The sequence below is a fragment of the Peromyscus californicus genome, unplaced genomic scaffold (genome assembly GCF_007827085.1).
Source record: "Peromyscus californicus insignis strain IS unplaced genomic scaffold, ASM782708v3 Scaffold_4__1_contigs__length_199733344, whole genome shotgun sequence".
Taxonomy (NCBI): Eukaryota; Metazoa; Chordata; class Mammalia; order Rodentia; family Cricetidae; genus Peromyscus; species Peromyscus californicus.
In genome coordinates, this window is record NW_026294562.1 from 137788683 (window position 1) to 137805893 (window position 17211).

The following is a 17211-nucleotide window of genomic DNA, read 5'->3' on the forward strand; positions in this document are numbered from 1 at the left end:
TATTATCCTCTTACTTGATTATTGCATAACTTAGAAGGTTGGCTTTCTTCTGAGACTAGTCCTAACACAAACCATTTTATAATGTAGGGACAACTTGCTGGGTCATGGTTAGTATCACATTCTGTAGCCTGTTCTATAATAAATGTCACATGGATGTGTCTCAAACTAATCACACAAAGAACATATGTCCACCATCCCACACCAGAGCATATGAGCCAAAGTCTGTTGGATTACAGGCAGGGCCAGCCTTGGTCCCCATTGTCACTGGCTTCTGCCAGAGGCTAGGAAGTTACCAATCTGAATTTTATTGTGAAAGCATTCTGAAATGGATGAAACTTCACAACACACGAAATCCAAATCCTACTGTGAAGAATTTCTAGCCGGGTGGTGGTGGCACATGCCTTTAATCCCAGCACTCGGGAGGCAGAGGCAGGTGGATCTCTGTGAGTTCGAGTCCAGCCTGGTTTACAGAGTGAGTTCCAGGAAAGGCTCCAAAGCTACACAGAAAAACCCTGTCTCAACCCCCCACCAAAAAAATAATAATTTCTATGATGGTTTCAGCCCCCTAAGAGCAGAGCAAGTAGATTGAGATACAACTATTGCTGATGAATTATTTTTTAAAAATTTTAAATATTATATTTTTTGGGTATGGGTACTTTGCCTGTATGTATGTCTATGCAATGTATGCACACAGTGCACTCAGAAGCCAGAAGAGAGTGTTGGATCCCCTGGTACTGGAGTTATAGATGGTCATGAGCCACCATGTGGGTGCTGGGAACTGAAGCAGCCAGTGCTCTTAACCTCTGTGTCATCTCTCCAGGTTCCTGCTACTGAACTCTTACTACATCTAAGAAACTTAGGCTCTCTTATATCCTGGGACAGCAAAACAAATTCTTTTTAAAAAAAGTGGAGGATGTTTTCTTTTCTCTTGCTATCAAAATATATTCAGTACAAAATCAGAACAAATTTGATAAATGCAATTGATCATCCTACAGTTTAAATATGATATGGAAGAAGGACTACGTCATACATTCAGTCCCTAGTACACAGTAATAGATAAATGTCTATATAAGGGTGTATGTATAGGAATCTTCAACTCATGGTTTCCTGTTGGAATTTATTAAGATGTCAACACGCAGGGCAACTGTACATGTTAAACCAGCTGCAAAGGAAAGACCAAATGAAATCAAAGGAAGCCACACCCAAGCCTGGTCCAGTGTTCTAATGCCAGACAAGTATCTGGTTACTCATGGGGAGTTGTTACTAACCATCTTTCCAATCATCATCACGTAGGGACCAAGGTATTTGTTGACACCAAAGATGTCTAACACTCGGATGTACCAGAGGATGATGTCCACACAGTAGATGACCCGGCCATAGCCCATGTATGGCTGGTTCTGGAGGCGGAGGATTGCCCCAACCATGAACATAGAAATGGCCACAAGGTCTGTGATGTTCCAGTACTCCTGAAGCCACACTTTGATTTTCTGGCTGAGTTTGCCTGGTTCCGACATGAGGATCTGAAAGTAAACCCCGAAGAGCAGTAAGTTGAGGGGGACCTATCAGAAACCCCATCTTCATTAGAATCTAGGAAAGACAAGAGTGCTGGGAATTCTAGGGCATCTGGGCCCTTTGTGGCTCAAGATCTCTGCACATCGATTTCTCAGGCAGAGGGTATAACTAGAGGGGGAATATGATATGGAACTAGAGGGGGAAATTCCATGGAATCCTCTGTATTCTTAGATTCAGGGCTTTCGTAGACTCAGGAAATGCCTTCCAAATTGTCTCCTTCTGACTGTAATTAGAGCAGCTGCCTTTTGATTCCCTTTTTAATTATCTGGACTCATGCCTGTTGGCTCACATTCCAGAACTGTAAAGAAGGAAAACTCTAGAGCAGGAACAAGTTCTCTGTTACCACAGAGGGACGACCCACCTGGAGGAGATGGCTGGATGGGGCTGGGAAACACAGACTTGCCAAAATTCCTTCTCAAGTTAGACGTGAGAAGTCAGAGAAAGTTGAAGCAGATTTTCCCTCCTGCTCGAGATATTATCCTTTTGCATCACCACTGATGAAAAGGACACTTCCACAGAGTCAAGTGGAAACTATTCGGCCAGCAGTATGCACAGTCATGCACTTACAGTCATGACAGGCACATGGCGGCCAAACAGGGCAAGGCAGCCAGGTCAGGGTACCCCTTCAGCTCTGAAAATCATGGGGAGATCCCAGAGTCCGAGGGCCAGTGGGGTATTAGCTGTCTATCAATTAATCCAGAAGGGCTCACTGGCTCAGCAAGCCGTATGACTGACAGCTGTCCCACCTCTCCTATAACTATAGGCAGGATCTAGATCTTGACAAAGGGTCAGCAAGATGGCTCAAGGGATAAAGGCACTGGCCATACATTTCTAGTGACCTGAGTTTGATCACCTGGGACCCACATAAAGGTAGAGGGACCAAACTGGCTTCCCCAAATTGTCCTCCGACCCCTGCATGTGCCCTCCCCCCATTATGTAAAGGTAAGTAAGACATGCACCTTGGGAAGCCCTGGATGTAAAAGCCATGGAAATCTAACGGAGGCCAGCTAGAGAGGCAATAGGCGTCGTGGAAGAGGGTGTGGTGTAGAGTGTATTCACGACACTCTTGACTGCTCAGCTGTCACTTGACTGACGACATCAAACTTACTCTACTGGATGTGGTCAATAGTAATTACAAAATAGAGTTATGAGCTCTGTGTCCATTGGGTAGAGGTCAGCGATCTGTGCTGTGTGTTTCTTCACTGTAAGTCCATGCTCTGCCCAGATAAAAACTTGTTGTTTATGAGTGAATGTAGTAATTTCGGGCCTGTGGGTGACAGCCCATCCCAGGTAGCATTTTTTTTTTCTGCCTGAAGAAACTGCCTCTTGGCTTTCCATTTTAAATAAAAGACCTCGGTGATAGGTGTCATGCGTGAGAGTGTGTTCTTTTTCAGCACTTCCTTTAAAATCTGGACCCCTCTGTTTGCGGCAGATGCTCTGGGCCCAGCCCAGCTTCCCTGGAGCCTCTCACCAGGTGGGCTTGCCACCCATCTGCTGCAGGTGCTGCTGTGAGGCCCACACCTGCCCCTTTCTGGGAGGCCTGCCCTTGGGTAATTGGCATCACTGCTGTGCTGGGTGCCAAACACTGGTGTGGGTATGAAACTCCTCTCTCTCTTTCAGGGTGGGTCACTTATGGGATTACACAGAGAACAGTCTCTTTCTGAAGCCACACCTCATTCAGCTCCTTCTCCTCTGGCTCCTTCCCCTGTTCCCTCTCACCAAGAATTCTTCCTCCATGCACTCTGGAACAAGAGACCAGCTGTGCAAGTGCATTGTGTGATGCTAAGTCCCAAGTTATAGCAAAAATGCGTTCCAGAGGCTGGGGAGGTGTGCCTTTTGGACAAGTCTGAGGCCCCGAGCTTAGATGTCTGGAACTCACATAAAATCTGGACATAGTGGTGTGTGCCTATGAGCCCAACGCTGTGGTTGGGGGCAATGATGGGGGTGGAGGGCGTTGCAGAGACAGAGGAATCCCGACTTTCTCACCAGCCACTCTAGCCAAAACAGTGAGTTTCAGCCTCATTAAGAGACCCTGCTTCAAACATGAAGGTAGAGGAATGATGGAATGAAGCTAACCTGCACCAGCATGGGCAAGTGTACTCACAAGGATGGGTGCATTCATGCACGCACGTATACATACACACACACACACACACACACACACACACACACACACACACACACACACACACACGTTGCCATCATATGTATTCCTTCAGTTTTAATCTCAGGTCCCAGAAGACAGCCCACTTGTACTTCCTGGCTTATCTCAAGTAGCTGGCAGCATTCCCTACAGCTCTTCCACACACTCAAACCTGTTTTCATTATCAAGTGTCGTTTCTGCTGCTTTGTGTTTTGAACTGTAAGTTCAAAGACAGTCAGAGGAGGTGTATACATCCGAAGCAAGTGAATAGAATGACTTGGGACGGTGATGCCTCACAGGGAGGGTCCTAGGGCAGCCACCATCTGCACACAACTCTGCATTAATACAGTCTGAATTGGAACTCAGCAGTTAGTGGGCTGGGAGTGGCCTCTTCAATAATCACCTCTCGTATTTTCTCTAACGCCAGGCTCACAATGTAGGAGATGACAATCCACTCTTGAGGGGAGGGCCATCCGTCCATCCGAACCAGGATGACATAGTTAAAGAGCAGCAGGTAGCCCAGGTAGGAGATCTGAAGAAGAAGAAAAGCTTGTGGTCGTGTCTCAGGGATAACATTCAGGGCTTCATCCACAAGGGATTCTCTTCTTCTCATAGACTTAGTGGGTACCCTTCCTCCCCTGACATCACCAGTGCAGAAACTGAGGTAGGCTGGGGGTGCCCTACAACTTCGGTGTAATGCAGGCGCTAACAGTCCATGCTCCGCCATCTCTTTGTTATGAAGTTGCAAGAATCATAATATACAAAGGACCTTTTTGGTAATTTGCTGGTGTGTCTTCTACATTCTGGGAAAAAAAGGCAAAGGTGACTTAGCCTTCCTGCCTTTCACAGCTGGTTCTTTAATCTTCCATTGCAGAAGGACAACCAAGAGTATAGAAGAGAGAACCTGTGGGTGAATTGTCTTCTGAGGCCCACAGTGCCAGCCTAAGAGTCCCCCCACTTTCCAGTGACAGGTCTGTGATTTTCTGTGGCGGCCATAACAAATGATCCTTTTGACAAGGAAAGGAATGGAATTGGGGTGGGGAAGAGGTGAGGAATATGGGAAAGGGTATAGCTGCCTCTGTGGTGGTATTTTACTTGTACTGAAATGTGATTTTAATTGTATGTTAATAAATAAAGTTGCCTGGGGGTCAGAGCTATTAGAGCCATAGCAAGTGCATGCCGGCGGTGGCGCATGCCTTTAAGGACCTGGAGGACGGTACATACAGGCAGTGACGAGGCAGTCACATGTTTGGGTTTACAACCAATGAGAAGGCAGAACAGCTAGAGTATATAAAGACATACACACAGGAAGTAGGTCCCTGGCGGAGAGCTCTCTTGGCTGAAGAGGATCCCTGAATCAGGAAGGGTGAGGCTCTTAGCTCTGACCTCTTGGCTTTCTTCTCTGAATCGGCTCTGTGTTTCTTATTTGATAAGACCGTTGGTTACATCTACATGCCTCTCTGCCGCTGACTCTCTAAAAACGGCGCTGTGACCAAGCTATAGTACTCCTGGGCACGACTCTGGGACTGCATGTAGGTAAGCCTGTTCCATCTAAAGGATGCTCCAATGTGGTCTTGTGTCCTATCCTGCTCTTGCTTCCAGGGAGCCACGTTCTCGGAGGAGTACCGCTCTAAGGCTGGAGAACGGCCCGCTATCGCCCAGCACATCTGTTTGGTGAAGGCTTTAGAGAAGAAAGTCTTTGCGGCCCTTCGAAGTGTGTGTCTGGGTTCAGCCTTGCTATTGTTTCTACTGGAAATGCTCCCACTGGCCCATGTGTTCCCGGGGCTGTGGTGCAGCCTTTAGGAGCTGGGACCTGGGGGGAGGCCGGTGGGGGTGGGCCTTTGAAGGTAACCTTGGGACTCTAGTCCCTTCCTTCTACTTTCCGTTTTATTTCCTGTCTGTGAGAAGTGTGGTTCTGCTCTGCTGCTGCCTCCCAGCTGTGATGTGCTACCTTACCACAGGTTACCGACTGACTGTGGACTGAATCATCAGAACCATGAGCAGATGGAACCCTCTTCTCTTTATTAGTTGATCAGTTGGGGGGGGGGTGTGGTTTATAGCAATAGAATGCTGACACAAGCTATATCCTTTCAATAACCATGTCATTTTAGTGGAAAAAATGGGATCTGTGAGTTGGTTCTTTAATCCACTAGTCACTTTTATTGAAGAACATTTTTACATTTATTTTAAAAAAATGTATGTGTATGGGTATTTTTGCTTGCTGGTTTGGGTACCATGTGCCCATGGAAACCAGAAGAAGGTGTTGGATCCCCTGGAACTGCAGTTACAGACAGTTGCGAATCACCATGTGGGTGCTGGGAATTGAACCTGGGACCTCTGGTAGGGCAAACAGTGCTCTTACTTGCTGAACCATCTCCCCAGCCCCCATTTTTTGTTTATTTTAAAGCCAAATAAAACTTCCCTTAGTTTCAACTACTAAAAGCATTTTAAAAATCCTTTCTCTTAAGCAAGTAGAATATGTCTATTTTGCTTCATGAAGTGGTCATGTGGGCTGGGATGGCCAATATTCCTGAATATACAAAATATGGATGACAATGTATCGGGATCTAATTTTAAAGCTCTCAATTAGTCCTAGTTTTGGTCTATGACTCATTTTATCTTAATGAACCTTTGGACATTTTTTGAAGCTTTGAACTTTTTCTTGATTCTGGTGTAGCTCAGTATTCCCCACGTGACCAAGGGCAATCGTCAGAGAGAGCCTTACTGTGTAAAACCAGAACTTGACAATGGGCGCGTTATAGAATTCACAGATCTTTGTTCCAATGGGAATGCTCCTCTGCTTTTTGTGTTCATTCTCCTCATCCCCCTTTCTCGAGCCAGCATCTGCATTTGCATCCTGGAAAATAGCACAGCATATGGCAGGCAGTCTGCAGGTGGGAATAGGCCATCCCCAGCACACGGCAGGCAGTCTGCAGGTGGGAATAGGCCATCCCATCCCCAGCCCATGGCAGGCAGCCTACAGGTATGAATAGGCCATCCCTAGCACATGGCAGGCAGTCTGCAGGTGGGAATAGACCATCCGAAGCTCATGGCAGGCAGTCTGCAGGTGGGAATAGGCCATCCCCAGCACATGGCAGGCAGTCTGCAGGTGGGAATAGGCCATCCCATCCCCAGCCCATGGCAGGCAGCCTACAGGTGTGAATAGGCCATCTCTAGCTCATGGCAGGCAGCCTGCAGGTATGAATAGGCCATCCTAAGCTCATGACAGGCAGTCTGCAGGCATGAATAGGCCATACCCAGATCATGGCAGGCAGTCTGCAGGCGTGGATTGGTCATTCCCAGATCATGGCAGGCAGTCTGCAGGCATGAATAGGCCATCCCCAGCTCATGACTGGCAGCCTGCAGGTGTGAATAGGCCATCTCTAGCTCATGGCAGGCAGCCTGCAGGTGTGAATAAGCCATCCTAAGCTCATGGCAGGTGGCCTACAGGTGGGAACTACCCCATTCCCAGAACAAAGTGGCCTTAACAAGAGGAAATTCTCCAAGTGGCCCTGTTAACAAGCTTTCTAAGTCCACGGTAAAACACATCTGAACACTGCGAGTGAGAGACACGTGACCCTCTTGGGGGCCACTGACCACATTCTCCTCTTCTTTCTCTTTGCCATCTTCATTCTCCTTGGATGTTTGGTATGAGAAGTCATCATATGTACGGAATTCCAAAAACAGGATGGTGGGTGGTAGAAGGATCCCCATGATGACCTAGGTGATGAGAAACAAATGCAGTTTTTAGCTGTGGTAATCCACGGAAAATCTAGTCTCTGTCGGTTACTTCTTGGCGTGTTGGGATGAAATACCTAAGAAAACAAGTTATGGGAGGAAAGACTTATTTTAAATCATCACAGTGAGGAGAGGGAGGGGAGGGGAAGGAAGGGGGGGAGAGGGGAGGGGAGGCAAAGCATTGCCATCCTGGCAGAGGGGGCGGGACCTGAACCTGCACTTCAGGCTTTCTCCCTTTCCCTTTATTTCATCCATCTGTAGCCTGTGAACTGACGCCATCCACATTTTGAGTAGGTCTCCCCTCTCGCCCTTAGTTAATCCTTCCTGGGTATGCCCTCACAGTCCCCCGAGAAGTGTGCTTTACTGATTCAACAACCTTAGATACCAAAACCTGTGGGCACTTACGGTCGTTACGTGACACAATGTTGGCATATGATCTCCACGTGTCCCTCCACACGCTTTGAATTATGCCTAGATGGCTGCTAACCTGATGCAATGTGAGTGCTGGGTTCAAAGCTGCTCTACCCTATTGTTTAGGGAGTGAGACCAAAAGGACAGCTTACATACATTCAGTTCTGATATACTTACAAATACGGATTTCTAAAAATCACATATCCATCTAGTGTGTGCGTGTCACATGCCACAGTGAATTCGTAGAGGTCAGAGCACACCTTGCAAGAGCTGGTGCTCTCCTTCAACCTTGTGGGTCAGGGATTGAACTCGGGTTGACGGGCTTGGCAGCAGGCACCTTTGCCCACCAGGCCATTCTGAAAGCCCTTAAAGGGGTTTTTGATATGTGTTCAGTTGATTTCAAGAACATGAAATCCTGGGAGCCGGGGGGGGGGGGGGGGGGGGGGGGGGGGGGCTGACTGTTGAAGCTGTAAAGTTACACCGACCACACTGTCGGTCACCTGGGAGCCTGGGTTGTCCTCATTCCTGCCCTGATGATCGGTGGTTTTATGTGCTGGATACTTTGGTAGAATTGCAGATCATGAGAAATTTGAGAATATCCACTGATTTGTTTTTTTCAAAAGAGAAATGACAAGCAATGTTGTGTGTAATCCAGACTTTAAAAAGCAACATTTAAACATTAAATCCCCACACAGGTAAGTCGAGGTAGAGGCTTAGCTAGAATACTTGCCAGCATGAGTGTGTCCCTGCACTGACTCCCAACACCGTAAAAGCAAACCACACAAACAAAGCAAGTAGATAACTAAATTAAAATCTAATGAATATAGTAACACCTCTGTTTTATATAAAAATACTGCGGTGTGATGAGAATATGTGCATTTGGACTTGGAAGGTTCACAGAGGAAGGGCTGAGCCGAGCCCAGAGGGGGAAGTGATGCCTGGCTCACAGATAGAAGCTTGCTGCTGTTTTATCCATGCTTCTCTATGCTCCACTGATTGCTAAAAACCTTCCAAGTTTGAATTCTGATCAAACCTGAACCTTAACTTTTGTGTGTAGCTTTAATTTTTCCCTGAAATTTAGATTTCCCATCTGTCTTCTTGTTAAGGAGTATCAACAGTGTTTGCTTCCCTGTTCCCGCAACCTCAACACCTGGGGGCTTCTTAGCCATTGATCAATCTATCTGTTAGTCCCCTCTCTCTCTCTCTCTCTCTCTCTCTCTCTCTCTCTCTCTCTCTCTCGCTCTCGCTCTCGCTCTCGCTCTCGCTCTCGCTCTCGCTCTCGCTCTCGCTCTCGCTCTCACTCTCTGTGTGTATGTGTGTGTGTGTTTCTATGTGTGGGTGCACATGTGTATGGTGTATGAGCTCATGTGGGAGCCAGAGGACCTACTTAGTTTGTTTTGCTTTTTGATATAGGGTTTCTCACCAGCCTGGAAGTCACCAATTACAGTCTCCTAGCTGACCAGCAAGCTCAGGGACCCATCTGTTAGGTCTCCCCTGCAGTGAGATTACATGTCTGACTCTTTATTTTTTTTTAAATGTGGGTTCTAGGAAGTCAAACTTAGTACTCAGGCTTGCAAGGTTAAATGTTTGACTGAAGCATCTGGTGTATCCCCTTCTTCCTGAGTACATCCTTCTTAGGCCCCACAAAACTCTGCATTTATTCAGTTGAACTGCCTCACATTCGTTGCGTGGACTGCATATGGGGTTTGTAAAACACAGGGGCTTATTTATTCTGTGCAATCTTTTGGAATGGGTATGATGAAAGCAGTTTCAGTGTTTGTCTGGTTTATTTTGTATTTATTTTTGCACTACTTGGGATCAAACCCAGGACCAGGCAAGGGCTCTACCGCTAAGCTGTATCCTCACCGATTTTACGTTTTATTTGAGGCAGAGTCTCATTGAGCTGTCCCCGCCGACTCTAGCTCACTCTGCAGATCAGGCAAGCCTTAAACTTGCACGCTTTTTACCTCAGCTTTGTGCCACCAGTCCTGGCCTGGTGCTTTGCTTGTTTTAGAGGAATCTGATTTCCTTGTGCATTTTACTTCTTATTCTGTTGCCATGACAGGATTTGAACCCAGGACCTTGTGCAAGCTAGGCAAAGGTTGAACCACTGAGCTACATCCCTGGCTGTCCTCATATGTTTTAAAGACCCGGATCAGGTGGGAAAAAAAAATCCAGATTCTAAATGTTTTTCCAATCAAAACCATGAAGACGAAGGCCTTGCTTTTCTGCTGACTTCTAGGTTACAGCGCTTCTGTTGCTAAGCCAACGCTCATCACGTCACACTTGACCTGTTTTCTTTAATGCCTTTAATCTCTTTGACATTGACATCCTGAAAACCAACTACATTTGTTAATATCCAAGGCTGTCTACAATATCAATGTAATGAATTGGTGCGCTGTGTAGCACTGGACAGCTAGGCACAGCACCTGTAAGAGGTGGAGTTCTTCTGCTAGTCACTGTGCCATACAGAATGAGTGCCCATCGGAAATTCTAATTACTCCAAAAATCTGAACCCAACTCAGTGCACAGTGGGAAATCCCACACCTGACTTGACTTAATGTAATGGGCCATAGTCACAATGCAGGCACCCTAGAAATGGTGAATAAAATTAACCCTCAGGATGTGAATAGAAAGTGAATGTGAAACAATTGATTTTGCACTTGGGCTTGAATACCATCTCCAAGATATTAAGTCTGTGTAAAAATTCCAAACCTAAAAAGAAATTGAAGACACTTTGGGCCCCAGACATTTCAGATAAGGGATAGTGATCCTGCAGTGTTTCGCCTCTATTTTCATAGAGAGCCCATAAAATCAATATATAATATAATTATTTTATGTTGCATGAATTCTAAAAGGTTTTTTTAATAAAAACCCCTAGCCAGATATTGGGGTAAATGCTGAATGATCAGAGAGACAAAGGAACAAGCCACTGCCACGTCTTAATTCTAGAACTCCTCAGCCTGAAAAGCCTTTAGTTCCTGTCTTCTCATAACTTATATACCTTTCTCTGCCCAGCCTAGTCCTGGGATTAATGGTGTGTGTGCTTCCCAAGCAGAGGCATGAGATCTCAAGTGCTGAGATTAAAGGCTTGTGATTCCCAAGAACTGGGATTAAAGGTGTGTGCCACCACTGCCTGGCTCTGTTTCTCTCCTAGACTGAGTCAATCTTGTGTAGTCCAGGGCGGCTGCGAACTCACAGAGATCCAGACGGATCTCTGCCTCCTGAGTGCTAGGATTAAAGGTGTGTGCCACCACTGCCTGGCCTTTATGTTTAAAATAGTGGCTTGTTCTGTCCTCTGACCTTCAGGCAAATATGATTAGGGTACACAGTATATCACCACAATTATATAGTTGGATTTCTGGCTGAATAAAATCTTTTCTCAGGATAATCTAGGAGTTTGTTAACTGTTTAGAACTCTCCAAACCTTTTCATTGTTTCGCATTCTCTCATAAACCATGTGTAAGGGAGAGGTGTTGTCAGCCAAAGTACTGTAGAAACAGAGGGCAGATCTGTACTTGGTTTTTTTTTTCAATGATTAATTTGTTTTTATGCCTATGGATATTGTGTTTGCATGTGTGTCTATGCACCATGTGTGTGTCATGCCTGAGGAGGCCGGAGAGAGAGTTGGCTCTCCTGAAACTGGAGTTACACATAGTTGTTAGCCACTATGGAGGTGCTGGGAATTGAACCTGGATCCTGTGATGAAGAGCTCTGAGGCAAAGCATGCTGGCTACATGGGGACCGGAGTGTCTGACTACATCAGCTCAGGTCCTGTCCTGTACCGGCCAGATCAGACCCTGGGCAACTTCATCGCCGAGCTTTGAGTTCCTCACCTGTGAAGGCAGAACTGTTGGAGTGTCTGCTGTGTGGGGTTGTGGAGGGGAACACAGCGGTCTGTCCCCCTTACCTCTCTTAACCACCCCAGATGCCTGACACAGACAGTGCTGACCTCCATGTCCTCTGGGTGGTGTCTGGATGTCTGTGGCATTGCCACCTAGTGGCAAAGCTGAGGCGCCCTACATTTCACACCCCGCTGCTGCCTCCTGAGCATCGCCACTCTCTTCTGTGGGGCCACGAATAAGGAACTTCAGGATTACTTGAATACAAGCACTGGGGTGTTGTGACAGTCGATATGCTAACTGAGATATCTACTAGGTGACCAATGGGTAGGCGCAGCACATGTTGTGGACAAGCCGACGATTTATGTTTGGGGGTCGGGGTGGGTAGAGTGGGATCATCATGCTACTCAGAACAGTATACAATTTACAACTCAAGCAAGAAGATTAGGGTAAAGCTCAGTAGCGGGGAGTCTTCATCTGTTTTACAACAGGCCCTTGATTGCCCCCCAAACAAACAAACAAACAAAAAAACCTTACGAATTCATTACTTCTTGAATTTTCCATTGAACATTTTCAGGCTGTGGGTGACGAGGTAACAGAAAGGGGGGAAGTGAACTCCTGTACCGTAAGGGCCACTGCAGAGGGAATAAGCCACAGGTACTGGGCTCAGCCTAGTGTCCCATCTGTGTGACCCCAGCGTAGTGACTGCATCACACCCACCTTCAGGCCAGGGTTCTTCCTCATGCGGAGCCTTCCCATCCACATGTCCGTCAGCAGCATCTGGCTGCAGGTGTGAGCGATGAAGTCCCGGTGCTTGGCCGCCACAGCCAGCTTGAGGCAGGTCGAGTTGCTCCAGTTTTTGAGCTCGTAGGTCAGAAGCTTCATGGCCACCTGCTCATCGTGTTTGTAAGACTGATCTAACAGCTCCACAGCAAGCTGCCCGAAATCTCTGCGGGGGAGGGGGGGGAGACGTTGGCGGTGGCGATGATACCACAGGGGCTGTGAGTTTGTGCTTAAACATATATGTCCATAGGGGAGCTATACAAGACACAGAACACAGGACTGAGAGTGGCTTTGATGTCCTCTTTAAGTTCTCAAGACCTGTCATCAGAGAAGGGACAATAAGTAGCAAGCTCTGATTGGCCAGAGAGGGGATGGATTGCCTTTCCTCCAAACAGAGCTTAGCTGTGTCCCTCGGGACCCCCAGGAGACAAAGTCTTTGACTTGGGATGTACAAAGAACAGTGAGGCGGACTGAAAAGGCAGGATCTGTGGGGTTGCAAGCGGTAGTAACCAGCACCTGCTTCAGAGGGACCAATGAGTGGGGTTGGTAGAGCACCAGGATGGCTTGTGGGTGTTGGTTAGGTTCTGATTTTAAATGTGGGTGCCGGCCATGCCCGCGTGTAAGCCAAACATTTAAACCATGTGCTTTTCATGTGTCGTGTAAGACTTCAACAAGCCGTTGGTTACAAGATAATTCAACATGCCCAGAGCAATGGGACAGAGTGTAGCTGTCACAGGGCCCAGAGCAGGTCATCTGATGGTGAATGGCAGCAGCAGCGTAGGAGTCGGGACATGCAGAAGGTGACATGGCTGAATTTTGAGCATAGTTTGCTCTTTTCCCCTAATGACTCTGATTTTATAAAGACAGCTATAGCCACTTCCTGTTCCTTCGTCTTTTTTTGTCGTGGGATGGGATTAAAATATGGCCACATAGTGATCGTTCTCCTCTGGTTTTGTTTCTCCACCTACAGGATATTTTGTTGCAGTTATGATGAAGATGGAGATGGAGGAGGAGGGAGAGTGGCCATTCCTGTCCCTTGAAGACTCCGCAGTGCACAGGACTTTCTGGTCCTGGTCCTAGGCTGCAGGGTGGCACATCACCAAGGGAGGACTCTCTGCAAGGCAGGACTGCGTCACCCAAGGCAGGTGAATGTATCTCTGGCCTAAAAATCCTTAGGCTCTGAAGTTAGAGAGATGGCGTAATGGCTAAGAGCATTCATTTCTTTCTTCTGCAGAGGACCGGGGTTCAGTTCCCACTACCCACATGGTGGCTCACAACTACCTGTAACTCCAGCTCCAGGGGATTGGACACCCCTCCTCTTCTGACCTCCTCAGACACCAGGCATGCAGGTGGCATCACACACACACACACACACACACACACACACACACACACACACACACACACACACACAGAGGCAAAACACTCATATTCATAAAATAAAATCAACTGAGGGAAAAACATTACAGTCTTTGGTGCTAACGTTTAGAAGGCAGCTAATGGTTTTGGAAATCACTGAATCCAGAACAAAAGCACAAGGCTTCCAGACAAAGCTGTCAGGTGCTGGCACAGCTGCCTGGCTGGGTCTGCCTCAAGTTCATGTGCTAGAAAGCCGTCCCTGGGCTTCAGATTTCCAGTCTGGCACGTGATGAACTTGGAAAGGGCTGGCCACTCCTAACAACAGATGAAGCGCTGAACAGGCTGGAGCTCAGCCTCCCTTCCTCACTCCATCCCAGGGAAGACTTCTGTCCCAGCACCGCAGGGACAGGCGGGCAGACACAGAATCATTGCTCACTGTAGCAGACGTGTCCGCAGAACCAGGGCGGGCTTAGGAAACACAACTCTAGCTATAACCCATGTATTACTGATTGCTTGCTATGATCAAGTCCAAATGTAATCAAGTCCAGGGCCCCACCCAACCAGGTTCCGACAGCGAATGTAGGAGCACCCCCTCTTCCGGTAGGGGAAAGGGAAAAGGAACCTCATTAAAACCTGGCACTACTCTGCCCTCCTTAGCAGGCCTGCCCCAGGAGAAACTAGCTAAACAGAAAGCCTAGCCTGCTGCGGGTATCTGCATGAAGAGAAAAAGCCAACACCAGCCTCCTTTAGCCATCTGCCCCAGCTCCAGGGGAAGAAAAATCCAGAAGGCCTTCTGACATTCAGAGCCCAGTGCATCGATGTGCTGAAGTTTGTACAGCATCCATGGGTGTTTCTGTATGGGAATCTATTTCACTACTTTTGTACAGAGGAGTGCTTTGATGATTTGCATGAGAAAGCAGCAGACCAAACCAGTAATAATAGCCCAGAGGGACAGCCGTGAAAATACTGACAGACAGACGTGATGGGCAAGGCAGTCTATGAGTAAGCCTCAACCACAATGGTCCTTAAAGGAGACGCCTGCGCAGTGGTCATGCCTTCAGTGGGGAGAACACCAGGGCAAGAGTCAACCGTGGCCTCAGGTTCCCTCAAGATACTCACTTGGAATTGTTGTCCAGATCCTGAGAGATGTCATCTACCAACTCGCTCTCGGAGGACTCGTGGGCCATGGCCTTGTAGAGCTTACAGGCCACCAAGGCCTTTGCCATGCTCTCCTCCCCACGCTGCCACAGGAAGACAGCCATCTTCTGGCGCTTCATGAGCACAGCCCACACCATGAGCTCATGGAACGGGTACTGGAATCGACTCACGGCGGGGTCGTCCACATCAATATCAATCTCTTCCTCTTTCTTCTTCTTCTTTTTCTTCTTCCCTTTGGCTGGAGGTTCATCATCCTGAGAGGAGAGAAAAAAAAATGGCTCTTCCTAAATTGGCAACAAATTAGCTCCCCAGGAGCTAAAGGAGAGAGGAAGACTTCCACGTCAGAAGCAGCTGAGAGCCTTGGTGAGCCAGGCTCTGGCCTCCACTCTGCACGCTGGTTCCTATGGGAAGGCGCACATGTTTATTATGAAAAGCAAATCACTTAAAACCAAGTGAACTGCAAAGGAATGCTGCTATTTGAGTAACTTAGCGCTGGGTTAGCAGCTCTGTTCTTGTTTTTTGTTTTTTTTTCTCCAGAGGTTTTTAACTGAGGAGACAAAATAAACATGGAGCAACCTCCCCAGAAACTAAATACAGATAGCACAACAGGAAAGGTGAAGTCACTGTTTGTCTCTTCAGGGACATCTTCCAACACAGCAGAACAGCGATATTGTTTGCAAGATAGAGCTGAGCTAAGAACTGACAGAAACTGCGTAAGCGGGGCCTGGTGGCACAGGCCTGTAATACCAACTAACCTGGAGACTGAGGCAGGAAGTCAGCAAGTTCAAGCTCTTCGTGGGCTACAGAGTGCGTCAAAGGCAAGTCTGGGCAACTGAGTGAGATTCTGCCTCAAAATAAAAGGAAAGGGCTTGCTATGCAAGATGAGGAACCGAGTTTGGATCCCTATGCCACATAGAAGGCCAGCTGAGGCAGCAAGGGCTTCCAACCCCAGCACTGGGAGGCAGAGACAAGAGGATCCCTGGGGTTTGAAGGTCAAGTCAGTCTAGCCAAACCAGTGAGGTCCAGCTTCAGGGAAAGACTGTCACCAAAAAAAAAAAAAAAAAAAAAAAAAAAGTGGTCCAACAGGTTCCTGGTGCTAAGCCTAAGGGCCAGAATTCAATTCCAGGACCTCCATGATGGAAGGAGAGAACAGACTTCTACAAGTTGTCCTCTGACCTCTATTGGCATGTGATGCATGCACGCACGAATGAACGCAAACACGTGTACACACACACACACACACACACACACACACACACACACACACACAGGAAAATAAAAATGTAATTAAAAAGAAAACTCAGAATAAGAACTACACATCACTGAAGCTATTGGACAGGCAGAAGAGGCTAGAATGTTGTGTGAAGCCTTGTAAAGGCGAACTTGAAAGTCTAGGTGAAGTCACTTTTAGGAAAATGGAAATGAGCAAGTTCAACTCTCTCAGACAGGAAGCCTAGAGGAATTCATATCCTCAGCGCCTCTCATCGAGGAAATGAAAAATAAACTAAAACCAGGCTTGGAGCAGAAAATTACCAACGCACATCGAGACCTCTTTGTAGACCAGGTTGGTCCTACCAGATTGAAGGACTCCAGAGAAAGGAAATAACGGAAGACTTGGGGCTCACAGTCGAGCCAGAGCTGGGCCTTAGCTGTGAATTCTGAACTGAAGCTTTCTTTGCCAAATCCATTCAGAATGGGATGCTGTTGAACACGGTAATTTACTTATAAATACACTTACAGCATCTCTACAGCTAGTGTGCTGTTGTTTTGTGTCCCCCCCCGCCCCCGCGCTTGGTGCTTAATTTTTAAAGCTTTTTTTTTTTGGTTTTTCGAGACAGGGTTTCTCTGTGTAGCTTTGCACCTTTCCTGGAACTCACTTGGTAGCCCAGGCTGGCCTCGAACTCACAGAGATCTGCCTGGCTCTGCCTCCCAAGTGCTGGGATTAAAGGCGTGTGCCACCACCGCCCAGCTTAATTTTTAAAGCTTTTTATTAATGGTGTTGTCAATTCTTTTGTCCCATGGTGAGGTCACTTGAGTTGCTCTTCCTGATGTCAAATAGTATTATTTGCTGATAGTCATTTTGCGAAAGAAACGTAGCAATAAGGTGACCTCTAATGACATTCCTCCACACCTATAGATCAGTTTCTCTCTCAGTCCTCATCAGAGAAGCTTCCTCTTGGAACTCTCAGTTCTAAATGGGACATT

General features: G+C 47.2%; 1 protein-coding gene across 3 annotated transcripts in view; it reads right to left on the reverse strand.

Moving 5' to 3' along the window:
- Positions 1 to 17211, reverse strand: part of Trpm1 (transient receptor potential cation channel subfamily M member 1) — a 71266-nt gene that overhangs the window by 25835 nt on the left and 28220 nt on the right. For 2 of the 3 annotated variants that reach the window (XM_052712374.1, XM_052712375.1), the window contains 6 exons: positions 14968 to 15260; positions 12427 to 12655; positions 7313 to 7435; positions 6441 to 6572; positions 4119 to 4247; positions 1269 to 1520 (listed from right to left, as the gene is read on the reverse strand). In XM_052712374.1, coding sequence (XP_052568334.1) covers positions 1269 to 1520; positions 4119 to 4247; positions 6441 to 6572; positions 7313 to 7435; positions 12427 to 12655; positions 14968 to 15260 — 1158 coding nt within the window. Of the gene's footprint in view, positions 1 to 1268; positions 1521 to 4118; positions 4248 to 5877; positions 6573 to 7312; positions 7436 to 12426; positions 12656 to 14967; positions 15261 to 17211 lie in introns of those variants that run through there. The other variant, XM_052712376.1, reaches the window with a different exon arrangement.